Source organism: Athene cunicularia (assembly GCF_003259725.1).
Source record: "Athene cunicularia isolate RWA chromosome 18 unlocalized genomic scaffold, athCun1 chr18_part1, whole genome shotgun sequence".
In the NCBI taxonomy this organism is placed as follows: Eukaryota; Metazoa; Chordata; class Aves; order Strigiformes; family Strigidae; genus Athene; species Athene cunicularia.
Genome location: NW_020799123.1, coordinates 7112439 through 7135460, shown reverse-complemented (window position 1 = coordinate 7135460; position 23022 = coordinate 7112439). Strand labels below are relative to the sequence as shown.

At 44.7% G+C, this 23022-nt stretch overlaps 1 protein-coding gene across 1 annotated transcript; it reads left to right on the top strand.

Moving 5' to 3' along the window:
• The first annotated feature begins 2190 nt into the window (after window positions 1–2190).
• Window positions 2191–4131, top strand: TOB1 (transducer of ERBB2, 1). Its single transcript, XM_026861080.1, has one exon. It carries the CDS (start codon window positions 2328–2330, stop codon window positions 3306–3308), a length of 981 nt encoding a protein of 326 aa, XP_026716881.1. The 5' UTR covers window positions 2191–2327; the 3' UTR covers window positions 3309–4131.
• The last annotated feature ends 18891 nt before the right edge of the window (window positions 4132–23022 follow it).

Here is a 23022-nt window from a genome sequence, read left to right as displayed (position 1 = left end):
CGGCAGCCCCTCGAGGGGGCGAGGGCACGGCCCGGGCAGCCGGGCTGCGAGAGGGTCCCTCCCAAGGCGGTCCCTGGACGCGCTCAGCTGGGAGGGGTGAGCGTTGCCGGCTGACTAATAGCTGCTGCCTGCGCCGGGCCTCTCCGGGCGAGCTGGCCGCCGTCCTCTAGGACCCTGCCCCGAGGGGGGGCCGCCGGGCCCGGGGGACTGGCCTGTGTGCTGGGGAGAGGGGCCTTGCAGCCCATCCCCCTTCCAGTCATCTCCCTTCCTCTTCTTCATTTTCTCTCTTACGGGCTCAGAAAATGCTCCTCTTCCTCCTCCTCCTCCTCCTGCTGCTGCTGCCGCCGGAGCTGCCCGGGCTGTGAGCAGAAATCTAATGAGACCCGAGTGCCTGGTTATGTAACACCCACACTGCCCGCGGCGCCTGCCCTCGGCCCCCCGCGCAGGGCATTTGCTGGGCTTGGGCCCCTGAGAAATGTTGTCCTCTGTAAATTTAAAAATAAATTAAAAAAAAAACAAAGTTCGAAATGATCAAGCTGATTTGTTTGATCAGGTGCTTGCACCACGCATCAGTTACGGGGCTTAGAAAAATTTATAGCGTCTGCTAGTGTGCCTTGAAAGGATCATTTCTTTCCTAAAGGACGTGGAGGAAGGGGAACAAAACAGATGGATTAATAAATCATTTTTAAATGCCCCTTTTAACCACCCAATCGGCTTTTCTGTACTGATTGTGTCCCTTTTGTAAATATCTTCTGTTTGCCCTTGATCTTTTCCTTATCCCCACCCAGTGCTGATCCAGCAAACGTTTAAAGGTCGCCTTATCGTACAAGCTTTCAAACTATTCCCATACCATGTTGGGGAGAACACGAGTGGCTTGGAAATAGGGTTCCAGACTTTAAAAGGAGATTATTTGGAGCAAGAAATAAAAAAGCATTGTATTTACATTGTTGAAGGATTTTGATACTGACTTTGATTTCTCTAATCTTTAGTGAAAGCTGCACTAAATTTTGTTCCTGTGATGCAGTGCAGAAAAGCACACTGTTAATTGAAATTCTCATTGGGCATTTAACTTGAGCTTAGAAGTATCTATTTTATTTCATTGGAACTTTTTGAACAAAGGTGTCTCCTGTGGATGATGAGTACCTTTAGTCTAAGGTACTGCAGAATTTTCGTTAGTACGTGAGCTAATACTTGATTCTTGTCCCCCTTTAACTTTAGATGGCTAATTTCTCTTTTGTCCTTTGTGAAGGAGTGGCAACCATATTTTGTATTTAATATAAAATGGAGTCATGGAGAAGGAGAAAAGCAATCATTTTTGAGGCTATCAAAACCCTTGTTACCTCTAGTAACTTTCTGAAATCTGAACTATAGACAGCGCGATACATGAATTTAGTATAGATTCATATATTACATCTGATAATCCAGGAAAATTTGTAGAAAGGGAAAAAATTGTGAATTTATTGAAATAATTTCATGGTCATTGCCACCCTTATGACCAAAGATATATGCATCTTATTTTGTATGCCTTGACTGCATTGTCATTTTAGCTGTTCCAAGGAAGAATTGTCTATGTAGAGCGGACATTTTCTCTTCAGTTAGCATAATTTCACCACACAGTTTATGCGGATGATTTGCTTGGACTTAAATGTTGCATAATTCTGATTATTTGTGTGAAATCTTCTAAAGCAACTGTTAACATTTTTATAATTCTGTAGCTTACAGTGCAACCACTATGTTTGCAAACTTTACAATGATAAATGACCCTTGGACTAAGACCTTTCAAGCTAAACTAATAGTCTGGTGCTAAATTTTGCAGCTGAGTACTATAAATCATCCAAATACGGGTTGGTAATTGAACCCTTGACAGGCCTGGCAGTTTTGTGATGTCTTAAAAATTATCCTTGCTGCTTTGTGAATAACTAAACGGCAAGCTCATGTGATTTTGAAATGCCCCATGCTATATATGTAAACACATGCCTAGTGCATCTTTTACAGTGTTGTTTGTAAGTCATACTGAATGTAGTTGACATCCTCACCTTCCGCAGGCACCAACGTAAACAGTTCAGTTCACGTTTTTTGATCTAAAAAGTAACCTATTTGATGCAGAAAGTGAAGCTAAAAGAATAGGCCTTGGAGCTTGATCTTACTCTTTCCTTATTTGGATGTGTTTGCTTTTGTTTTTTCTTAAAGGAACAAGAGCACTCAAGGTGAAGGATAATAATCAACTAGAATCAGCACTTTGAATGAAACTTTGTTTCCCCGTGGCATCTTGAACACTTTCTTCTTCGGGTTTTGAAACAGACTTAAAACTTTGTGGCATAGCAGCTATGCAGCTTGAAATCCAAGTAGCACTCAATTTTATTATTTCCTATTTGTACAATAAGCTTCCCAGACGACGTGTCAACATTTTTGGTGAAGAGCTTGAAAGACTTCTTAAGAAGAAGTATGAAGGGCACTGGTATCCAGAAAAGCCATACAAAGGATCAGGGTTTAGATGTATACATATAGGGGAGAAAGTGGACCCAGTCATAGAACAAGCATCCAAAGAGAGTGGTTTGGACATTGATGATGTTCGTGGCAACTTGCCTCAGGATCTTAGTGTTTGGATTGACCCATTTGAGGTTTCATACCAAATCGGTGAAAAGGGACCAGTGAAAGTGCTTTATGTGGATGATAATGAAAATGGATGTGAGTTGGATAAGGAGATCAAGAACAGCTTTAACCCAGAGGCCCAGGTGTTCATGCCAATTAGTGACCCAGCATCTTCAGTGTCTAGTTCTCCTTCTCCTCCCTTTGGTCACTCTGCTGCTGTGAGCCCAACTTTCATGCCCCGCTCCACTCAGCCTTTAACCTTCACCACTGCCACATTTGCTGCCACCAAGTTTGGCTCGACCAAAATGAAGAATAGCGGCCGTAGCAACAAGGTCGCCCGCACTTCTCCCACCAACCTTGGCTTGAATGTCAATGACCTGTTGAAGCAGAAAGCCCTCTCCTCCTCCATGCACTCTCTCTACGGGCTTGGCTTAGGCAGTCAGCAGCAGCAGCAACAGCAACAGCAGAAGACTTCTGCCCTTTCTCCTAATGCAAAGGAGTTCATTTTCCCCAACATGCAGGGTCAAGGTAGTACCAGTAGCATCTTTCCTGGTGACAGCCCCCTTAACCTCAGTCCTCTCCAGTACAGTAATGCCTTTGATATGTTTGCAGCCTATGGAGGTCTAAATGAAAAGTCTTTTGTGGATGGCTTGAATTTTAGTTTAAACAACATGCAGTATTCTAACCAGCAATTCCAGCCAGTTATGGCTAACTAAAAATAAAACGAAAGTGAAATACAAGTAAATACTATTGTACAAGTTAAAATGCACGTACCCAAGGGTGTATCTTTTTTTCCACCTCTTGAGATTTTTTTTAAGGCTTGTAGTATGAATACATTCAGGCTTGGTTAGATAAATACAACATGCATCATTTTTTCATTTGCCAACCAAGCACAAAATTATTTTATACTGATTGTACATTACAAAAATATACTCTCAAAATATGGCCTCTTACAGTATTTAAGATATAGCAAGGACGTGGCTGATTTTTTTCATGTGTGTATATATATATGTGCACAAGCATATATGTATATATATATTTTAAAAATTGGCACTAATAGGTGGGTTTATTGGTCTTTTTCTAATTGTATAATTTAATTTAGTACAAAGTTTGTAAAATATCAGAGTATATATTGTTTCTACAACATGGTATTGCATTTATATCTTTTTACTACAGTGATCTGTGACAGCTGCAGCAGCTTCATGTTGTATTTTTTTTACTGAAATTGTAAGATATCCATCTTAAAGACATCAATTCTAAAAAGATAAAAAGTTGTGTACAGAATATTCCTTAGTGGTGGAATTAAAATGTACGAAATATTTGCTTTTTTCAAAAGAAACACAAATTGTATTTTCTGTTAAAAGTTTAAAGATTTTTGCTATATATTATGGAAGAAAATGTAATCGTAAATATTAATTTTGTACCTACATTGTGCAATACTTGAAAAAAGGTATAAAAGTATTTTGAGTCAGTGTCTTACATGTTAAGAGGGACTGAAATAGTTTATATTAAGTTTGTATTAAAATTCTTTAAAATTAATTGACTGTTGTGGTCTGTGTTTTTACTGTTCTGCTGAAGATCAGAGCGCTGTGTTTATTGTGTTGTCAGTGCTAATGGTGCAAAAAAGTCTGACTCAGTGCATCACAAAGGAGCGATGGAAAGGGCTGCTGTACTGATGCACCACAATAATGGGTTGCTTTACCTTAAATACTACTGACAAAGCACATAGCCTGATTAAGTACTTGCCTACAATTATTTGAGGAAACTTTCGCTTGTTTTCCATAACTGCAGCTCACTGAAGTCAGAAGGCAATTTTTTTTTTTGATTTTTTTCCTTGAGATGAGACTATAAGCTATGGGAATGTTGAGTTATTGTGTGATATGATGTATCTAGAAGGGACTCAGGTGATTCAATGAAATTCACTTTCCATGTCATCAGAATGGATTTGAACTATTATCTCGAGAGGTCCTAGACCAATGCATCAGCGTTCTGTTTCTGTATTAGGGATTAATAGCTCAGAAACTAGACTGAATAAAAGTGCTGATTTACAGTTTACTAAACTCATTGTAAACTTTCATTTTATATGCTCTATTAAAAAGAGAAATGTAATGCAACTACAATGTGACATTCTAAGGTTTTTATTTTAGTGGATTTTACCAATTTTAGCTTAATAGACTCTCAAAACGTGAATGTGAGTGGGAGGAGAAAGAATTCAGAGGCTGACAAAACAACTCGGCTTTTCCAGGGCTATTTTGAAGTGGCATCCCTTACTCTTTTCTGTCTGTTGGGCAAATTGTGTTCCTTGCTGGTGGACATTGTCCAGGGGAAGAGAAGCTTAGTATAATATGTAAATCTAACAAACGGCAACTTATTTTCCATGGCAGTTCCAGTTGTGCAAAGAGAAGATGCTGCTGAGTGGATAGTCCTTTGGCTCGTCGTGATGAATTGTAAACTACAGGAGGAGCACAGGATTAAAACTATCTGAACGTTAGTGTTCTGAAACTGGAATTTGAGACCGCGATATCAGTCTTTTCCCGTTTGATGCACTTGATTTTACAAAAGGTGTCAAATTCCACACACACGTACACCCCCAGTTTGGTGTGAGCAACGTTTTGGTGGAAATAGCCTCGTGCTGTAAGGACGAGGGTGTTTTCCAAAACCTGCGTGAGCTCTTTGCTTTGGACAGAGGCTGTGAAGAAACGGACAGGGTGGAGATGGGAGGCTGACAGTGGTATCGATTTCTAACGCCATGACAACCAATTCAAAAGCAATAATGGAGCACAGGATTTTTTAGGCATTCATCTGTCTCTATTTAACTGGCTCTTTTTTATTGAGTTTGCCATCTGGTTTATCTTTCCACTAGCAGCACATCAGTGGACAGAGCTGTACTTGAAAGTGCATCATTTGGTATCTGATTTTAAGCGGATGATTTTGCTTTTAAAAGGAATTAGAAAAAAATTACAAAATACTGGATCAATTACTGGAAAATGGAGAATGTTAGCTCTGTTCTTTCTATTTATATGCCTAGACTTTAAGACTTACTACAATTTAACTATTTAGAATACAATAATAATACCTAAACTGCCTAGGAGGTTGAGCAACTCTGACAGTGGAGACTATTCTACTTGTTCAGTAATATTTTTATTCTGTGATTTAAACAGATCATTTGTCTTAAAGGTCATCGAGCTTATCTTCTTCCCGTGCTGATTTGTTCATTTCCACTGTTAACAGCTCTACAGACGAAGGGCAGCAGTGGTTTGCAGCAGCAAAGAGTCTCTGGAAACAAGGTGGATTTTTGTAGCACCCTTTAAAGTAAAGATTTTAATGAGAAGGGTTTGTTTATGGTGCTTTATGATCTATAGAGAGAGCTTCTAGTTTTCTTCAAGAATGCAAATGTGAAGACTTTTAATGTTTTACTCCTTACAGAAATTAAAGATGTGTGCTTTCTGTTCAGTCTGCTTCACCCATTTATTTAGCTTTTTCTAAAGTTTGGTGCTGAATTTGTCAGATCAAACATTTACATTTCAACATTCTGTTCTAAGTGAGTGCCAAGTCAATCTCTGGTTTAATTTGCACACGCCCAGTATTCTGCTCCTGAGCCGTGCTGTCAGATAGGTGCATTTGTTTTAATAGAAAGGACCTAAAAAGGAATGGAGGAAAAGGAAGCATTTGCTTAGTTGTGCAAGTTCAGTTGTATTTTCTCTTGTGAACATGCAATTTACTTCCTTAAAATTGCCGGTGTAAGTTAAACCTCGAAAGATTCTTTAATTGAAGAAAAGGGTAAAACCGTAAGCAATGTGTCCCCCTCGATGCTGCTCAGTGCATCCTGTCTCTGCACTCAGTGTCCTTGCCCAAGCACAAATTAAAAGCACTTTCATCTCTAAGGCTCACTCAATTCAGCACAAATCAGTAACTTTTGAAAATTGTAATCTGAGATCTGTGAAACTGAGCTCAGAGGCATCTTGGCATGGCAGGGCGGAGAGTGGGCAGCCGCTGTCTGTGTCACGTTCGTTTTGTGGGTAGACGACAGACCTTACTCCTGATCAGATGTCTAGTAGCGGTCGCTAAAGTTGAACTGATCTGATTATTTCTGGGAAGGAGAGCCAGCTTGCAGGTGGAGTTCACAACATGTAGTGCTTCGTTACTGCGTCGTGTTCTCAAAGGTCCCCGCTGCGGGTGTGAATGCAGAGGGCACGGGCTGGCCTGACACTGGAGTCTCGGTGAGTACCAGTTTTGTAGTTCTCTTAACTTCAGCTAAAATACTGTGATTTATACAAATGGAGGACTGGGTGTAAGCCACAGACAGATCCACCCTTCCTTCACGATGCAGGATTAGAACACTATTAAGCATTGCTTGTCCGGGCTCTTGCTACGGCCAGCGATGGCAGACGATGACCCAGCTGCCGCGCAGCCGCCCGCCCTGCGCTCCCCCCCCCGCAACCTCCAAAAGCCTCTTAGCAGCGAACAGCCCAGTTACGTTTCTGAAACATCAAGTAACCAAACAACTAGTTGTTAAATCAGCTCTTTGGACCGGCATGGGATCAAACCAGAGTTCATTTACTGATCTGATGCCCCAGGCTATTCTATTAACATTTCGGGAATAAATACCTCGGAGTTTGTGTTGGTAGTTTTGGAGCAGATGAAGCAAACTGGCAGTTCAGCACTCTTTTTTATATCATCAGCAAGTTGATTTAAATTGAGTGTACAGAGTTGGCTGCATTCCTCCCATGAGCTGCATAAAAAGTTCACTAAATCGAAGTGCCAGAGCTGTAAAATCCTGCTGAAGGGATTGTTTCCAAAGATCAGTGAGAGAAACGGTTAAACTGTGAACCGTGGCAGTGTGCGTATGACTTTTGTCCTCTTGGCTTTATTTTAGTGGTGGTAGTAAGGAGTTTTGCCTTACAGAAGGGAAAAAGCATTCAGACTCAGGAACATAAACCACATTCCCTTTGGCACTATGAGTTCTCTACCTCATAGACAAAATATGATCAGTGTGCGGAGCAAATAGCAGGTGTAAAATATTTTTAGAAAAAACCTTGGCGTAGAGTGCGGACATCCCTCAACCCCCATCCTTTATTCTGTCAACTTTTCTTTGTGAAAAAAAAATCTGTAGTATTGATGGCTGCACTTTTGGAGAAACTTGCTGTAGTTTTCATTTGGTAATTTAGCACTTCAGAGGCCTGAAATCAGAGATCCTCTCCTCCTCTGAGAGCTGAGACACCATTACATTTAAACAGTCTGTCAGCTCCATGCCCTCATGGAGCTCATTGCACTCCGTTCCCTTGTCGCCTTAGCTTCAAGATTACCCATAGCATAAACCAAAAGAGGACTCTGGGAATGTAGTGCCTTAATTATTGTTTAGTGCCCCTGCAAGCTTCTTTGCGAAGGTTATATCAACAGGACTGGCTAATGCAATTAAAACCAGATGTGGAAACCCACTTTTTTTCCTTGGCAGAAGATACTAATTCCCTGTGACATCCATAACCCCTTCCTTTGTCTTTTCTGCCTCTTCCCCAGCATCCTTGGAAGGACCAGCTTGTGCCTTGCTCCCTTTGCTGCCTCTTGCTACTTCCTCTGCTACACCAGGCTTCCACGCTGCTCTTCTTTCCACCCAGACTCTGCGTCTCTCTGACCTCTCGAATCGCTCCGTGCCGGGAACTGCTGTGCCATGGCAGACCTCAGCACACGAGGCTCCAGCCACGGAAAGGTACCCTCTCCCTCTGGCCCTTGTAGGCTAAGGCTTACTTGACTTCACTTTAAGGACAGTGTAAAGAACTGCTGAATGTCAGAATACAATTAAGGATTATATTACAAGCTCACAGTCTGATGAAACTGGGCGAATTTGCTGCTCGGGCAGCCTCATCCAGTAATGCAACAGCCTGGGAGCTTTTAGTCATGTTGATGGAAATGGGAGGTGGCAGGTTAGTGAAGAACATGCCATAATAGATGACGACTCGAGCACCCCACATTCCAGATCTGACTCTGGGCGAGTCCCTGCCTTTTCTGTGTTGGTTTCCTCCTCTGTCTCCATTGAAATTCAGTGTTAGCGAGTGTCAGACGTTAGCTGGCTGTTGCTGTCTTTTTGCTGTCAATAAGGAACATCATCCAAGTTCTGTATGCCACAGGAACGTCTTCTGAGGTTGACCTACAGTTCCCTCCTTTTACTGTCTTTAGTCTCTGTGGCCTTTGAGAGTCTCCTCTGTTGTAGAGTTCGCTTAACGTGTATTAGATGACCTTTACATTTCGAAATAAGGCATGCATATAAAAGTAAAGCACTTGACTCTCATTGTCCATGGTCTATAGAGTCTGATTCATCCACCATCAGAGCAGAAGGCCTCCAGAGCAGTGAGATCTCACATACCGACTATTGTGATTCTCTAAAAGAATTTCTGTGGGTGTTTCTATAGATATGGAAGTATATATTCCTCCAGTACAAATCATGTGAAAATTTTGCACCAGCCTACTCACTGAAGTTGCTGCTGGTCAAAATTAGACTTGCATACAGATTTTACAAACTAAAACAAATTCCCCTTTGATTTTCATTAGACCATAAGGTTAAGCATCCCGTGTGCCAGCACAGAGACAGGGCTGCTGGGTTCTGCCACTGGCTGTGCTGTGAACTGTCTGCCCAGTCTTCAACAGTCTGCTTCAGCCTTGTCACGAGTAGTTTTGGTGTTTTGAAGCCCATACTTTAGCCTTTAATTCCCTGCTGAGTCTCAGATATTGTAGATAACTGCAACGTATATTTCAAGCCGGTGGGTTCTTGGTGTGTCTGCGTCTCTCGGGGTTAGTCAGGTACATACAGCACCTCAGTCTGGCAATTTAGTGGGAAGAGTGCAAAATTCCTAACTACCTTTGAAAATGTTGATGCCTGGGACAATTACCTACTTTGCAAGTATTTGTGAATCTCTTGTTATATTGGTTAACAGCTTTTATCCATAGATCATATTTTACTTGAGAACAATTATATTTCATTTTTAAGTAATCATAAGGATGTTCTCCATTTGTGTCTTCTAGACTGTTACAGTGCTGTCCTTAAAGACTCATTTCAGTCCTGCCAAACCAAATCACTTGTGAAACTGTGATTCAGGCCTCCAAGAATATTTTAGAAATTATGAGGTAATCATAAATAATAATCAACTACACACCATATTAATTTATCTCTGGGTATAGATTTAAATAGATTTCAGAATGTTCTAGCTTTTCTCCACAAGTCCACCAAGAACTTTAATTTTTATATTAAAAATTTAGATCCTTAGGAAATCACAGGTTCCCTGGGACTGGCACTTCATGTGAAACAAAATATCTAAGGGATAATGATGAACTCAGAAGTGTTGGCAATTAACCACAGCTGCTTAATGGAATCAGATTTCTAAGTGATAAGTGATACAGAAGGACCGAGACCTACGACTGCCCTCCTGTCTGTGCAGTTTGCATGACAGATTTGACAGTCTGGTGGCAACAACTGCAGGCGACCAACTGCAGTTAACTTGCACAAACTGATAAAGGACAGAAACACTCGCTACGAGATCAACCACCGCATCTCTGACCTCTCACTCCTGACCTTCAATGGTCTCCAAAACTGCTTCAGAAGACAATCCAGGTACTGAAATTCCTGACTCTAGGGTATAAAAATCACACAGATATTGATTGCATATTACATTGTAATTTTTGCTACCACCAGCCATCCCTAGGCAATAATTACTCCTCTCTCTCTCGCCCTCGCTTTGTGCCATAAATGACATTATCAGCTGTCCTCTGGCTAGTATCCTTCCTTTGATCAACAGGAACCAATCATCCTTTCTCTCAAATTGCCTAATTCATTAATATAATGAAGTTTAACTCAGAACAATTATTCTCAACCTGTATTTAGCTCTAAGGTTATTGCTTCTATTTCAGACCTAGGGAAGCCTTATGTGCCTGAAAGCATGTGTAGTTTTCCCAAGAACACCACCTGACCCAGTAAACGGTGTCCCCTCTCCCTGCCCTTGCCTCACTTACGTCTCGTACTGTCCCCGCTACAGCTGCACCCCTGTGCTTGTTCTGCTCAGCTGAGTCTACAAACGAAGGCACAGCCTTGATGAGCTGCTACGGGAGGTCCTCCACTAGCTCAGTTAATAGGAGGGAAGCACAGGCATGACGTGGTGGAGCTGCTCGGTCTCTAAGCCACCCATCCCACCTTGTCTCCCTGTCCCTGAGTGGGACAGTGGCTGCTGGGAGGGAAGGGCAGCTGCTGGGGTGGCACTGCAGACCTGTGAGCAAGGCTGACTTGATGATCACCTCAGTAGGTGGCATATGTTTGGGGGTTGTGGACTTTCACAGGTCAGTAAGGTTGTCTTTCGTCTTTTGTTGGTGTCTCTGTGGTTTTAAGAATTCAGTATTGAGCAGCTTACCTGCCCGAATGTAGGGCTGAATGTAGGGTCTGGATCTCATCTTTATGAATCAGTCCTCTTTTCAGTGTTCTTCTATGCAAACTCTCTCTTCCCTTGATTATTCTTTTAAATTCCTAGGCTTCCCCCTCTTGATTTTCTCCCTGCTTTCCTTCAAAGTCTTCTCTTGGAGTTGCTTTTCCTAGTTTCGTTCCCAAAGCAAGCCATTCTCCCCGTTCTGCTTGTCGGAGGTCTGTACCTCACATGTTTCATTTGCAGTGTTATCTGATGGAGACTATAATCTCTTCAGGGCTCAGCCCCTCTCCGGACTCACAGTTGCCTGTTTTACTCTACAAGGTTCAATAAGGATAAAAATAGAAGAGTATACACGCACTCCCAGATAAACTGTGATTTTGTGATCTATGTTCAAGAAACAAATGCAGGAACAATTGTTATTACTAACATGGTTTACACGGTACCATGGAGGCTTGAGAAGAACTAGATGCTTTAGGCAAAGAAGCTTCCTTTACAAAACATTTGTGGAACATATTTATTTAAAAATACACATAGTTATGGTAGAGAACAATGTTCCTCTGCTGATCTATAGTTAATTGTCAATGACAACATGGGACTCTTAAACCTTGTAAACAATCCTGCTGTAGTAATGTCATGTACTTTATTCCTTTCCTTCCCTGCAGTATCCCAACCCTGCCCAGGCTGATTTCCATGGCTTCTGCTGCTGCTCTTGAAAGACTCCTGCTTGCTTGGCTTTACCACCCTGCCCACGGAGGCTCAGAAAAGGAGGATGGATGGAGAGGAGGATGACCCTGTTCACCTACAACAAAGGTAACTGTGGGGAGGGAAACCTTAACAATGCAGGACAGATTTTTGCCTTTCACAATCACTGAAACTTTTCCTCTCCACGTATGTGCTGTGGGTGATATGTGGCTAATAATGCATTTTAAAATAGATTTTGGTCTGACATCTCCAGTGAGTTTGGCTTTTTGATGCCTGCACAAATGGTCTCCACATACTTAAATATCTGCATTACAAAATTAGAAAATGAGCAATACGTAATGGAGACGGGGATCACCTGTGAGACTGACTTTGAGATGACTCTCCAAAAACCGGAATGGTTTGAGCTAGGAGTGGGACTTTGCCTATTTTCTGGAGAGATATGAGACCCTCTAGCCCAACCCTGCCACCAGGGACATTGATGCAGGGTGGCAAACTGGCCCGTCCCCTATCATGACATTTGCATTTGCTGGAACAAAAGGCTCATTCTGGCTGGGAGTGCCGCAGCCAGGTCTCGCGTTGTCCAGTTCCCAGTTGCTGGTGCTTGAGTGCCCGGCTTTGAGCCACTTCTGTGGGGCACTGTCATCTTGGAAATTTTGGTCTTTTGTGATATAGATGAAGATACCTGTATTACTTGCAAGCAGTTGTTAGCCAGAATGGGGTTGTTTTCCTTAAGGTTGCTTAGGATCACATAACTCTTACAGTCGGAGGGGAAATGTCCGTAGATGTTAGGTTTAGTCATGTAACTGCTGCAGTTGTCTTCATCCAGGGCCTTTTCTTTCACTCCCCGTTAGAGCTCCTGAACTTGAGGGCTGTATCTCGTCTCCAGCCTTTCCTAAATGACATTTATCTGAGCAGGCTGAAAGACAAAGGATAGCCAGGCTGTATAACCTCTAGCCAATTATTTCATTCTTTACTTGTCGGGATTTTTTCATAACCGCTTGATAAATCATGCTGTGGAGAGCTGGGAATGAAAGGATATGACCTGCTCACCGTGCTCACCCGCTCCTGGCTTCCAGCAGTGGTTCCAATTTCTCTGGGCCTCCATTCCCCATCAGCACAAGGTGTAACCCCATTTCTGTGCCTTGCAGAGGTGCTGTGAGCTTTCCTTCTCACTTGAGAGCTCTGGGTGACCCTGGGGTACCATACCACTGCTGTTGTAAAGCACCTCCCGGTCACAACAGACCTGTATCATTGGAAAAGCCCCATGAGGGCTCACTGTCCTCAGCCTGGAGCTGGGGACGGGGCAGAGGGGAGATGGAAGAGCTGCCAGCTGTCCCCTGCGGAGCCGGGGATGAGGTGAGCTGTGGACTTTGCTCTCTTGCGAACTGCACGACCCCTCCCACAGCACAGGAAAAGGGAAAGCAGTATTTGCTTTCCATCCATTCAGTATCCTCTGCCTGATTGGGATGTGCTTGAACTGGAGACAGCTGCTTTACGGGGATGTTTTCAAGGGAGCTGATGTCGAGTGGGACTAAACAGCAGCAACTGTCGCTTAATTGTAGACGGGGGCACAAATGCTTTTTGCTGGAGATGACCCAGGCTGTGCAGTGCCCACGGCGAAGGTGTTAATTAGTGTGCAACGCTCAACAGCGTCCTAGCAGTATGGGGACAAGCCAGTTGAGGCACAAAGAAGGAAAATTAGTCACTATTACTTGTAACTCTTTGAAGTCCTCTTAGAAGCAGTCCAAAGCAGACCACCAAAACCCAATGGATTTGTCCTGATGGTCCCTCTGCAGTGCGGTCAGCCCAGGGTGAGGGGTCTGTGCCTGGTGCTTTGCTGCTTAAGAGTTTTTTGCAATTTACAGAGGTCAGGTGCTGGGAGGCCATTTGCAGAGCAAATGCTTTCCCTGTGCACGTTGTCCTTGTGAACTGGAAGAACCTGAAGGACTGGTGAAACAGGGACCCTGCAGCCAGCTCTTGCCAGGATTCACTTGGGGATTTTTCTTTCCTCGGTCCTTCCAGAAATGAAGTAACATTTGCTGAGAGATGCCTTTTGACATGGCAATTGGCCCACAAGGCTGGGTTGAGGCATAGCTGGGTCTAGGATGCACTAAAAATATATGTGACAAATGTAAACATTGACTTTTTCCGGGGTGGGAGTGTGTCTGCTGAGCAGTGCCGGCTCAGCAGGCGGGCGGGCAGCGGCGCTGGGTGCTGCGGGTGGCAGGGCAGCAGCAGGGGAATGCTGTCTTCCTCTTGGTTGGTTTTATTTTAAAGCAATTGTTTAAAATTGTAACAGCTTCACACATTAAAATTTCAGCTTTTCCGTCACTGTGTTGTGGTAACCACGTTTCAACAGGTAGGGGAAAAAACTGGAAGGGGGGAAGTAAGGAATGAAGAAGGAGGAAGGACCTACTGAAGGGGAAATGCCTCCACCTCCTCCCTCCTCTGCTGGGCTCTTTTCTTTGTTTGGTGGTTGGGTTTTTTTTAAATTTATTTTAAGACATAAAAGCAAACATAAAAATTAGGAAGAAGGTGGTCTGAGCCCCTGCTTGTGGCTGAAGGGCTCTCCTCTCAGTCCAGCCTCCCAGTGCGCCCGGAGCAGGGGACAGGGCAAGGTGACACAGCCGGGTGCCACGTCAGCAGCCTGCACGCTCCTGCCTGTGGCTGCCAACAAAGGTGGCCATTGAGAGCCCGCCGTGCCTGTGCTCTCATCAATTGTGCCGTGGGAACGGGGCTGAAATCACCAGCCTCATTTTGTGCAGGCAGCTGATGAGCCATGTGAGCATGCTCTCCTCCTCCTCCTCCTCTTCCTCTCCAGCAGAAGGTCTCTGGGCCGTCTGGGGAGCGGTGGCAGGTTGCAGGCAGTGTGCCTGTGCTGACCGTGTGGGGCCGGAGGACTGTGCGGGGGGGAAACGGGCACCCGCAGGTGAACGAGAAACACCCACCCAAGCAGCACAAGGCAAACAAATGTGCTTTCCCCAACCCGTTGACTTTTTTTTTGTCAGCTGAGGGTGCAACAGCAGAATCAGGGAAAATGTAGCTTTTTATTGCCCTCCCTTGCTCTTGCCAACTCCAGCCATCCACTATGTGCAGCTCCAGAAGGAATGAATAAAATTATTTTGTTCAAGGCATTTCTGCTCCAGAGCATAAAGTTACTCAGCATTTGCAGGACCAGGTTGTTGCAGATATTTTTATTCTGTGTCTATTTTTCTCTGCCTCAGACTGACATATTATGGATGCTTCCAATTAACAGTGCATGAATGTAAACAATGCTTTACTCATACGTTACAAATCCAAAGAGATTTAATTTTATTATTTTTTTTTTTTTTAGTTACGTTTGCAAAAACGTATTCCTGGTCAAATTTTCTGTATGCAAAAATGAAAGCACCTGAACTCGAGGCCAGGGAGGGTTTGGTGAGCAGAGAATGTAGGAGCCTGGCTACACCATGTTATATAAACAAACTGGTGTTTTTGAAATCAGACCTAGAGGAGTTTGCAAATGCATTTATTTAAGCAAGCAACCCATCTGCTCCTACCAGTAATGGATTCGCAGACCAATTGTGTATTTGCTCAGCTCACAGGCCAATGAGTTTTACGTATGTTACATGATTTGCACAAATTGATATGTAACATAGACACATGCTCACATCTAGAACACATGAGCCATGAAGACAGGGATTTGAGTAGTGACCTACTTAGCACCTAACATCGTCTGGATCTTCAGGGCAAAAATATAATATTTATCTTTATTTTTGTCATGAACTGTTAGATTTTATAAGGCAGACTGTAGCAATGCCCGTTTCACAGGGCTGCGTGGCTTCTGCAGGATGCAGCTGCCACAGGAACGAGGCTTGGAGCTGCTTCACTTACCTGCCTGGCCAAGAAGGAAAACTCCAAATTACATATGAATGTAGCACAGCTGGATGGGGGAGATGCCCCCACTCAGAGCATTGCCAAGTACATGGAGAAGCATTTTAATTCTAGCATGGAAGTAGGGAAAAGAAAGCTTTATCCAGAAAAACAAAACTAGCCCTTTAGATGGGAAATATGGAACATAAACAAAACTCCAAAGGTTCTACCTAGAAATACCCTTCTGAGCCCTTCAGGGTGTCAGGGTCCCTGTTTCCATTTACATGTCCATCTTCCACTGCTTCTTCCTGTGGTGTCACCTGAGGCTCTAGAAACTTTTTTTTTTTTTTTTTTTTCCCCAGAAACATTTCTAGAAACAGCACTTTTTTCATCCCGCTCAGGAATGCTTGCAGAATTCAATCCCAAATGGTTGGTCACGAGCGTTTGCCCTGGAGCTTGATTTAAGGAGCTGTGCTTGCCCAGCAAAATCCAGGAGCTGTTTCTATGATACGCTCCCTTGACCAGACTGGTGAGAAAAGTGGAGGCCAGCACTTAAATTTTATGACCTTGTCATGTCCAAAGGCTCAAACCCGTGACAAAAGTCTCACTGGTCGAGGCAATTACTAAAAAAAGGATAAAGGAAAAAAAACCCAAACCCAAACCTATCCTCTCTCCAGATTACCAACTAAACGACGAGTGAGCTGCAATAATTCTGCAAAGGTGCTCTCAGAAGTGTTTTTTACAGTGAAAGTAGTCATAAATAAGAATAAAAAAATGCATGTGTGTGTATTTTACAAAGGAAAAGAAAAATTCTTTCTCTTTGAGCCCATAGTCTGTGAATAATTTGTGAACAAGAGAAGCAGCTCCATCTATCTTACACAGTATTTGTTACAAATCATTTGCTCATGTGTAAATCTTCCTGCCAGGGTAGGAGCAGCAAATCCTCCTTCAATTTTTGTTTGCTGAAAAAATTCTATAGCTAAACATGAAAAATTGAATCACTAAGTAACAGGTGTAGAAGTGCGTCTCGGGACAAACACATTCCTGGAGCCTGTGATGGAGGGGCAGGATTTCTGGATGGTACATATTGCTGAGCCACAAGGGCTAATAATTTTGCAGGAAAACAAAAGCCAAGCCCAAAAGACCATTCATCAAGAATCTGCTTCCCTCCCAGCACACCTACAGCGAGCAGGCAAAGAGCCACTACCCGAGTGAAATGCATCGGAGCATCCCACCCTGGAGAAAACTTTGCTAGAGCTCATAGAAGGTCCCTAGGTGGCAACACTGCTCCTCCTGACCCTCTGTGAGTCTTGTCATGGTTGATAGATCTCCAGAGGCTCCCGCTTTGGAGATTGTGACTGAGACCTTAAACTTCCATTCACAAATAAAAGTGAGAAAAGGAGTATAAATTTAATGCTGTTGGTGGCAAAGGAGAGCATAAACCTGTGATCCCTGAAAGGCTTTGCCATCTGAAGGCAAATTAAAAGAACAACTGAAACAATTTATTTATTTAAAAGAAATACCAAGATTTTAAAACCAAGTTTGTGAGACTGGGAGATGTGACTTAGGGTCTCTAATTGCTTTCTGTAATCGAAAGCCCAACAAGTGATTTCAGAAAGGTGGTTCAGCCCTTCCAGCCTCTGCACCTGGAACCAAGGATACTCTGCAGGGCCACGGCACCCAGGGGCTGCTCGCTCCATCCATCACCCCCATTTGGACTCTGCAGGCGAGCTGCAGCTCTCCATCAGTCTTGGCAGAGTGCAGCCTCCTTCCAGGCAGCCCCATAATACACAGTAAATAATCCCAAGACAGTCGAGGAGCAAAATGCCCACCCCACCCTGCTCCCAATCAAAGTGCATCAGAGACCCAACAGATAAGGAGATTTTGGCCTAAGTCCTTCTTATCACACCTGTTAGATGAGCAGGTCTGAGAAAGCCATTAACTTTTTTCCTTTAATCTATGTTTATTCTCTGTGCAAGCCTGCTGTGTCTATATACAGCCCTGCCAGAGCTGCGGCTGTGGTCGCACGTGCTTGTGAGCAGCGGCTCCGCCACCAAAATGCCAAACCAACTGATAAAAGTAGCAATTTCGTTATGTCAGAGATAAGAGACTTTTGCCCATCTCTTGATTAGATGACTTTTGGAACTAGCTAGCACAGTAGAAATGGTGAATTGCAAATATTATAATCAAATAGACAATTTGAGTTTCATCCTGAGTTAATTACCTGAGTAGTATACATCTGTTAGCTACAATAAATTAGAGCAGAAATGGAGAATTTGATTGCAATATTCACTTTTCAGATGATCTGCAGGTCAAGTATTATTCACTGAAGAGATTCATGAATAATTTTGAATAACTGGACCAATATATTTAGAAACTGTGAAATCTGCAAATAGGGAGAGAAAAAGCCTCAAATAAATTATACATTGTGTCTTTTTCCTACAGCTCTAGAAATGGATTTAATTGCCTTATCACACTCCTTACTATATCTTTTTTTTTTTTTCCCCCGATAAACCTAAAATCTCTCCTGCTGTATTACTGACCAGACAAGGATGAAATCAGTCGAATGAGAACCAGGCATCCACCTCGGGGGGGGCGTTGCTTTCCACTTAGAAAGTCTAAATTACGCAGTCAGGTGTCTGTGAAACAGTTACATTAACTAGGGCGAGGCAAATCTAACCACAGCTGGAGGAAGCTTCACTTTAAGAAACAAATAAACCGGGCGGATGCAAAGTCAGCGAGTGCGAGGTCCCCAAACCGTGATGCCACACGCCACCTCGTGTCAGGCGCTGGGAGTAGCTGGAGGCTCCTGCCCCAATTTCCAGCGATCTGACATCATTTCAGTGCTGAGGGGTAAGCTGGGGTTTTTTTTTGTTGGTTTTGGTTTTTTTTTTTCTTTGCACCCAAAATATTGCAAAGCCAGAAAGATGTGACCGTGTGAAGAAGACCTGGGTCCTCCGTGCTGAGGCCGTGGTGGGGGCGATAATTGTGTCTGTGACGAGTTGGGTGCCAGTGCTTGATTTTGGCTCGTGCAATTAAATTACATGTTGGACACTGCTGGATGGAGAACGTGACCCTGCCTGTTTATCTGGTGAGTCCTCCTGAGGGCAGTGAGCCATCCTCTGCCCCATCACTGTCTCCATAGTATCCTGGTTGCACCTTGCTGTGTGTCCAGCCATGGAGTAACTTGGCCAAGGCCAACCTTGGAGTCATGTCCAGGTGGAGCTTTGTGATTTCCAGCATCTTCCCCAAGCTCTGTAGATGCAGCTATTGTGGGGCACCTCCTAAAGAGACTCGGGGCTCCAGAGTTGGCTTTGTGACTGTGACCACTGTCCCTCCTGCAGCACGGTGTTCCTGGGGGGGCAGATGGAGGTAAGGTTCCTATTTTAACAAGATGTGGCTTTATGGGGCTGTGAGGTGGCTGAGATTTATCTGGTGATCTTTAGGAGTAACTCTCTAGTAGCAAGTAGCATCTTCTTAGCAAGGCAGTAACCAACCCAGTCTGAGCATGATGTGCAAATGCTGTTAGGTTTTTAAGATGTCCATAGACTTTTGTGCTTTTTAGTGGAATTGTTGCAAGTTGTCAGGCTGCTGGTGCTGTTCTGAGAGAGACAATGTTCGGGATCTGCTCAGGGGGCTGCCTGCACACCAGAGACGGGCTGGACTGGCCGCCCTGGTCAGACCCATGTGCAGATCATCCAGGCCTCGAATAGAAACAGCTTGTTTGAAGTCATCACAGGAATGCACAGCTAGGACTCACTTTTCCCCCCATAGGTCTATTAATCAATATTGCATTTCATCTGCTATTTTATCATCCTGTCACTTGGTATTACGATGCCCTTCTACAGCTCCTCACAGTCAGTCAGCTTGCGTTTTTGCAGCCCTAAATAATCTCTACAACAACCTTTGGAACCCACCTCTCCCACCCCTCTTCCAGACCATCTACATCAAGCAGCCCAGGCCCTCGCACAGGTCCCCTGGATGCTGCTGATGACTCCTCTTCTTTGTGAAAACCGACCTTTCGGTCTCACCCTTTCTTTCCAATGTTTCAATCAGTTGTTGACTTAAGGAGACTGCCTTACCTCTCCCTGCAGGACAACTAAATGTCTTGAAAAGCTTTGGGTGAGGAAGTTGCTCTAAGGCCTTGATCCAAGTCAACTCTATCAGCTGGACCATCTCTGTCCTCGTGATTGCTTCAAACAATTAAGTGTTGCGAAGCATCACCTCCCTTTGTGGACGTCCACTGACTCCTCCTCTTTACATCATATTCATCATTCAGCTGTGAGTTTTATCCTCTATTACAGTTTCTACCAGACTTGCTGAGTTTTCATACCCAGCTCCCAGGAACCCTTTTCTAAAATTAGCCATTATTCCATCCTCTGGTGCTGCCTCAGACTGAAACAAAGGTTATCCACTGCAGTTAATGGTTAAGCAATTTTTTTATGTAAGTACTTTTACCCTTGGGTGAATACCATCTGATCCTGGAGATTTATTACTGTTGTTTTTCTAGTTATTTCAAGCAGTAGAGGAAGTCATGTCCTTTACATGTGTTACAATACCCCCCTTGGTTTGGGTGTGTTAGGAGCAGAGTGAAGGAGGAAGAGAAGGCACAAACCCCTTCAGGGTAGTTCCTTTTTATGCCAGTTAATCCAGTCCAACTGCCATGTTGTCATTCCAGTTTAAGGTGAAAAAATGCTCCCCCTCCTCCCCCTAGATAAATCTTTTTCTCTTTTCTCCAGCCTTCTCCTTTCCTCCCGCATTTCTAGCCATCACTGGGACAGATGAGAGTGGGTTGGAACTGCAAAGTGGAACAAGACCCATGGCCCTTCCCATCCTGTAAGCACCAGTGTCTGATGCTCCAGGGGTCGTACAAAATGCCCCAGATTGGTGTCTGGAGGAGGCTCAGCGCTAACCCCAAACTGGCTGTAATCCCGAAACATGGACGTTGATGTCCTTTGGGTTTTGCTCTCATTGCCGCTGTCAGAGCTGCTGTGGCCACGGGCTTCTGCAGCACGTGTAGGTCTGTGTCCACCAGCAAGCCTGAGGTTTGGAGGAGACCCTCCAGACTGTGCCAGCTGGGCTCCCAGTCCAGCGGTTGGATGGGTAAGCACCCGGCACAGGCTGGCACCGTGGAGGGTTGGCTGAGAAGGAGGGTGGTAACAGGGGTGTGCACAGAGGAAAACACTGAAATCGGAACGTTTCCTGACTTTGAAACCTGAACCGCACAGCAGCCTTTGGAAGACTTTCCATTCGCTTTCTAAACTCAGGCCTGAATGTCATATCATTTGCTTGGCCATAAATAGCTGTGAATTAAACAGGCTGTGCTGCTTTTTTGGCTAATAGATATGTCCGCCAGTGCTACAGTGTTATCTTCATATCCCACTGGTGTTTGCATTGTAGATCAGGAGCTCAAGCTGACTACTTTTTTTTTTTTTTCCTTTTTCAAGATTTAAAGAGCTGGCAGAACATTTATTCAGTTGTGCAACCTCCATTCAGAGTATTTCTCAGATCCTGGACATGGGGCTCGTTTTTTGTCCTTTGACAGCTGCTGTAAATCAATAAGGCACTTGGAGGTCACTTGTAGTCAATCAGTAACCAGTGCCAGTGAAGGGGAAAACACTAAATATTTGGTATAAAAACACAAGATCTAAACTTGAAGTTCTCGCTCAGGGTGACATTTTTGCAGCTGCGCCTTCAGAATCCTGGCTTCATCCAGCCCCGGTGCAGCTACCCAGCCTGGCCATGATCTTTTCCTGGTAATTATCTACAGGGGGAATTTCACAGCACGTGCACATTGCACAAATTACATCAAAGCAGCGTGCAAGGTGCTTCAGGTGGAGGAAGTGTGTCTCATGGTGCAAGGTGCTAATTTGGTGCCAGCTGAATTACCCCTCCTTTTTGCAGGAAGTCATTAGGTGTTGGCTGAAGCCGTGCATGACCTTCATCACAGCCACCTCCCTCAGGAACCGAGACCCATGGCCAGGTGGTAATTCTTGCAGGGGGTCCCTAATTCCCTTTGAAACAACTGGGAACTAAGCTCTTAAATACCTTTGCCATCTGAATCATCTTCCAATGGTGTCATCATCTCTGTTTGCTCCAAGTTTTGGAGCTGGATGCCCATAAAAACTTCTGCGTGACCTCATCTCAAGCCTCTGCAATGAGAACACGCTCAATTTCCTCTTTCCTTTGACCTCAGCTGCTCTGGGCTTTGCGGCGATGCAGGATCCTATCTCTGAGTAACCATGCAGCCATCTCTCCGGGCATGCTAACACGGGGCCCTCGTGCCCCGCACCGCCGGCCGTACAGTGCAGCAGCCCCACTCGTAATCTGGACAGGCTCTAGCAGTCCCCCGTGCAGAAGGCACTTGCCATCACTTTTTTTTTGCTGGTATTTTATCCCCTTGTTAACAGAGCTCGGCTGCACAGACAGTTTGCACAATAACCTGTGACTCATTTTCGGATCCATCTGCTGGAGGGTTTCCATTGAGCTCTAGCTGCAGGGTTTGCAGATTCATGTGTTGTTGCACTTTTCATCTTCACTCCAGACTGGGAGGTGGGCACGCCACTCTGCGCTTTCCTCCTGCCACCCTGACCCCTCCCTGAGCCCTGGGGAGGTCCTGCAGGTCTCGGACCCAGCTAACGTGGGTCCCTTGCTGCTCCCCAGGCCGGTGTCTGTAGGAAAGGCTGCTTCCCAGGTGTCCGCACACGGAGGAGAGCTTTGACAGCGGCCGATGGCTGTGGCCGGGTGGCTTTGGAGGTGACATCCTTCCTCCAGCTGCCCCCTGGAGCCTCAAAGAGGCGCTTGTGTCCCTTCCCAGCTCACTGCTGTGTAAGGAGAGGAGTCAAGCAGGCTTTTTCCTTTCTCTCTCTCCTCTCATGTTTAATACAAACTTTAAATACTGGAATTTCCTTCCAGCTTTCTGACAACCTTGAGAGATGCACCCCAGAGAGCAGGATGGAAAACTGAGTGCATGAGCAACACAAAAGGGATTTTCTGATCAGGAGCCGCAAGCAAGTGCCTATTAGCCTTGCAAAGGCTTTAACGATGTCCTTCAGCGCCTGGCCCGTGTGTAGGCTTTCCTCAGGCTGGCTGACTGGTCAGACTTGAATTTTAGGCTTCTTAAGGGTTTAATAAGAGGCTGAACTAAAATACTAGCTTTGAGTGGAGAGCTAAATTCTTCAAGGTCAGAAGGTGGAGAGGCTCAGGGTTAGGGTCAGCCCCATGCCACGGGGAGGTGTGGTGCTCTGGGGGTGCCCAGGGATGTTTTTTCCCCTGGCAAGCAGAGAAGGGGATGCCCATGGCATGGCTCCTTCTGCCTCGGGGCAGCTGTGGTGTCTAGAGCACAGCCCTGTGCACCCCTGGGGAGCTCCCAAAGGGGCTGGTCACGTCTAATATTTGTCTTCTCTGGGTGACCCGTCACTGTGGGGCTGCTTGCTGGCACCGAGCTGGTCCCGGCTGACACACCTGCGTG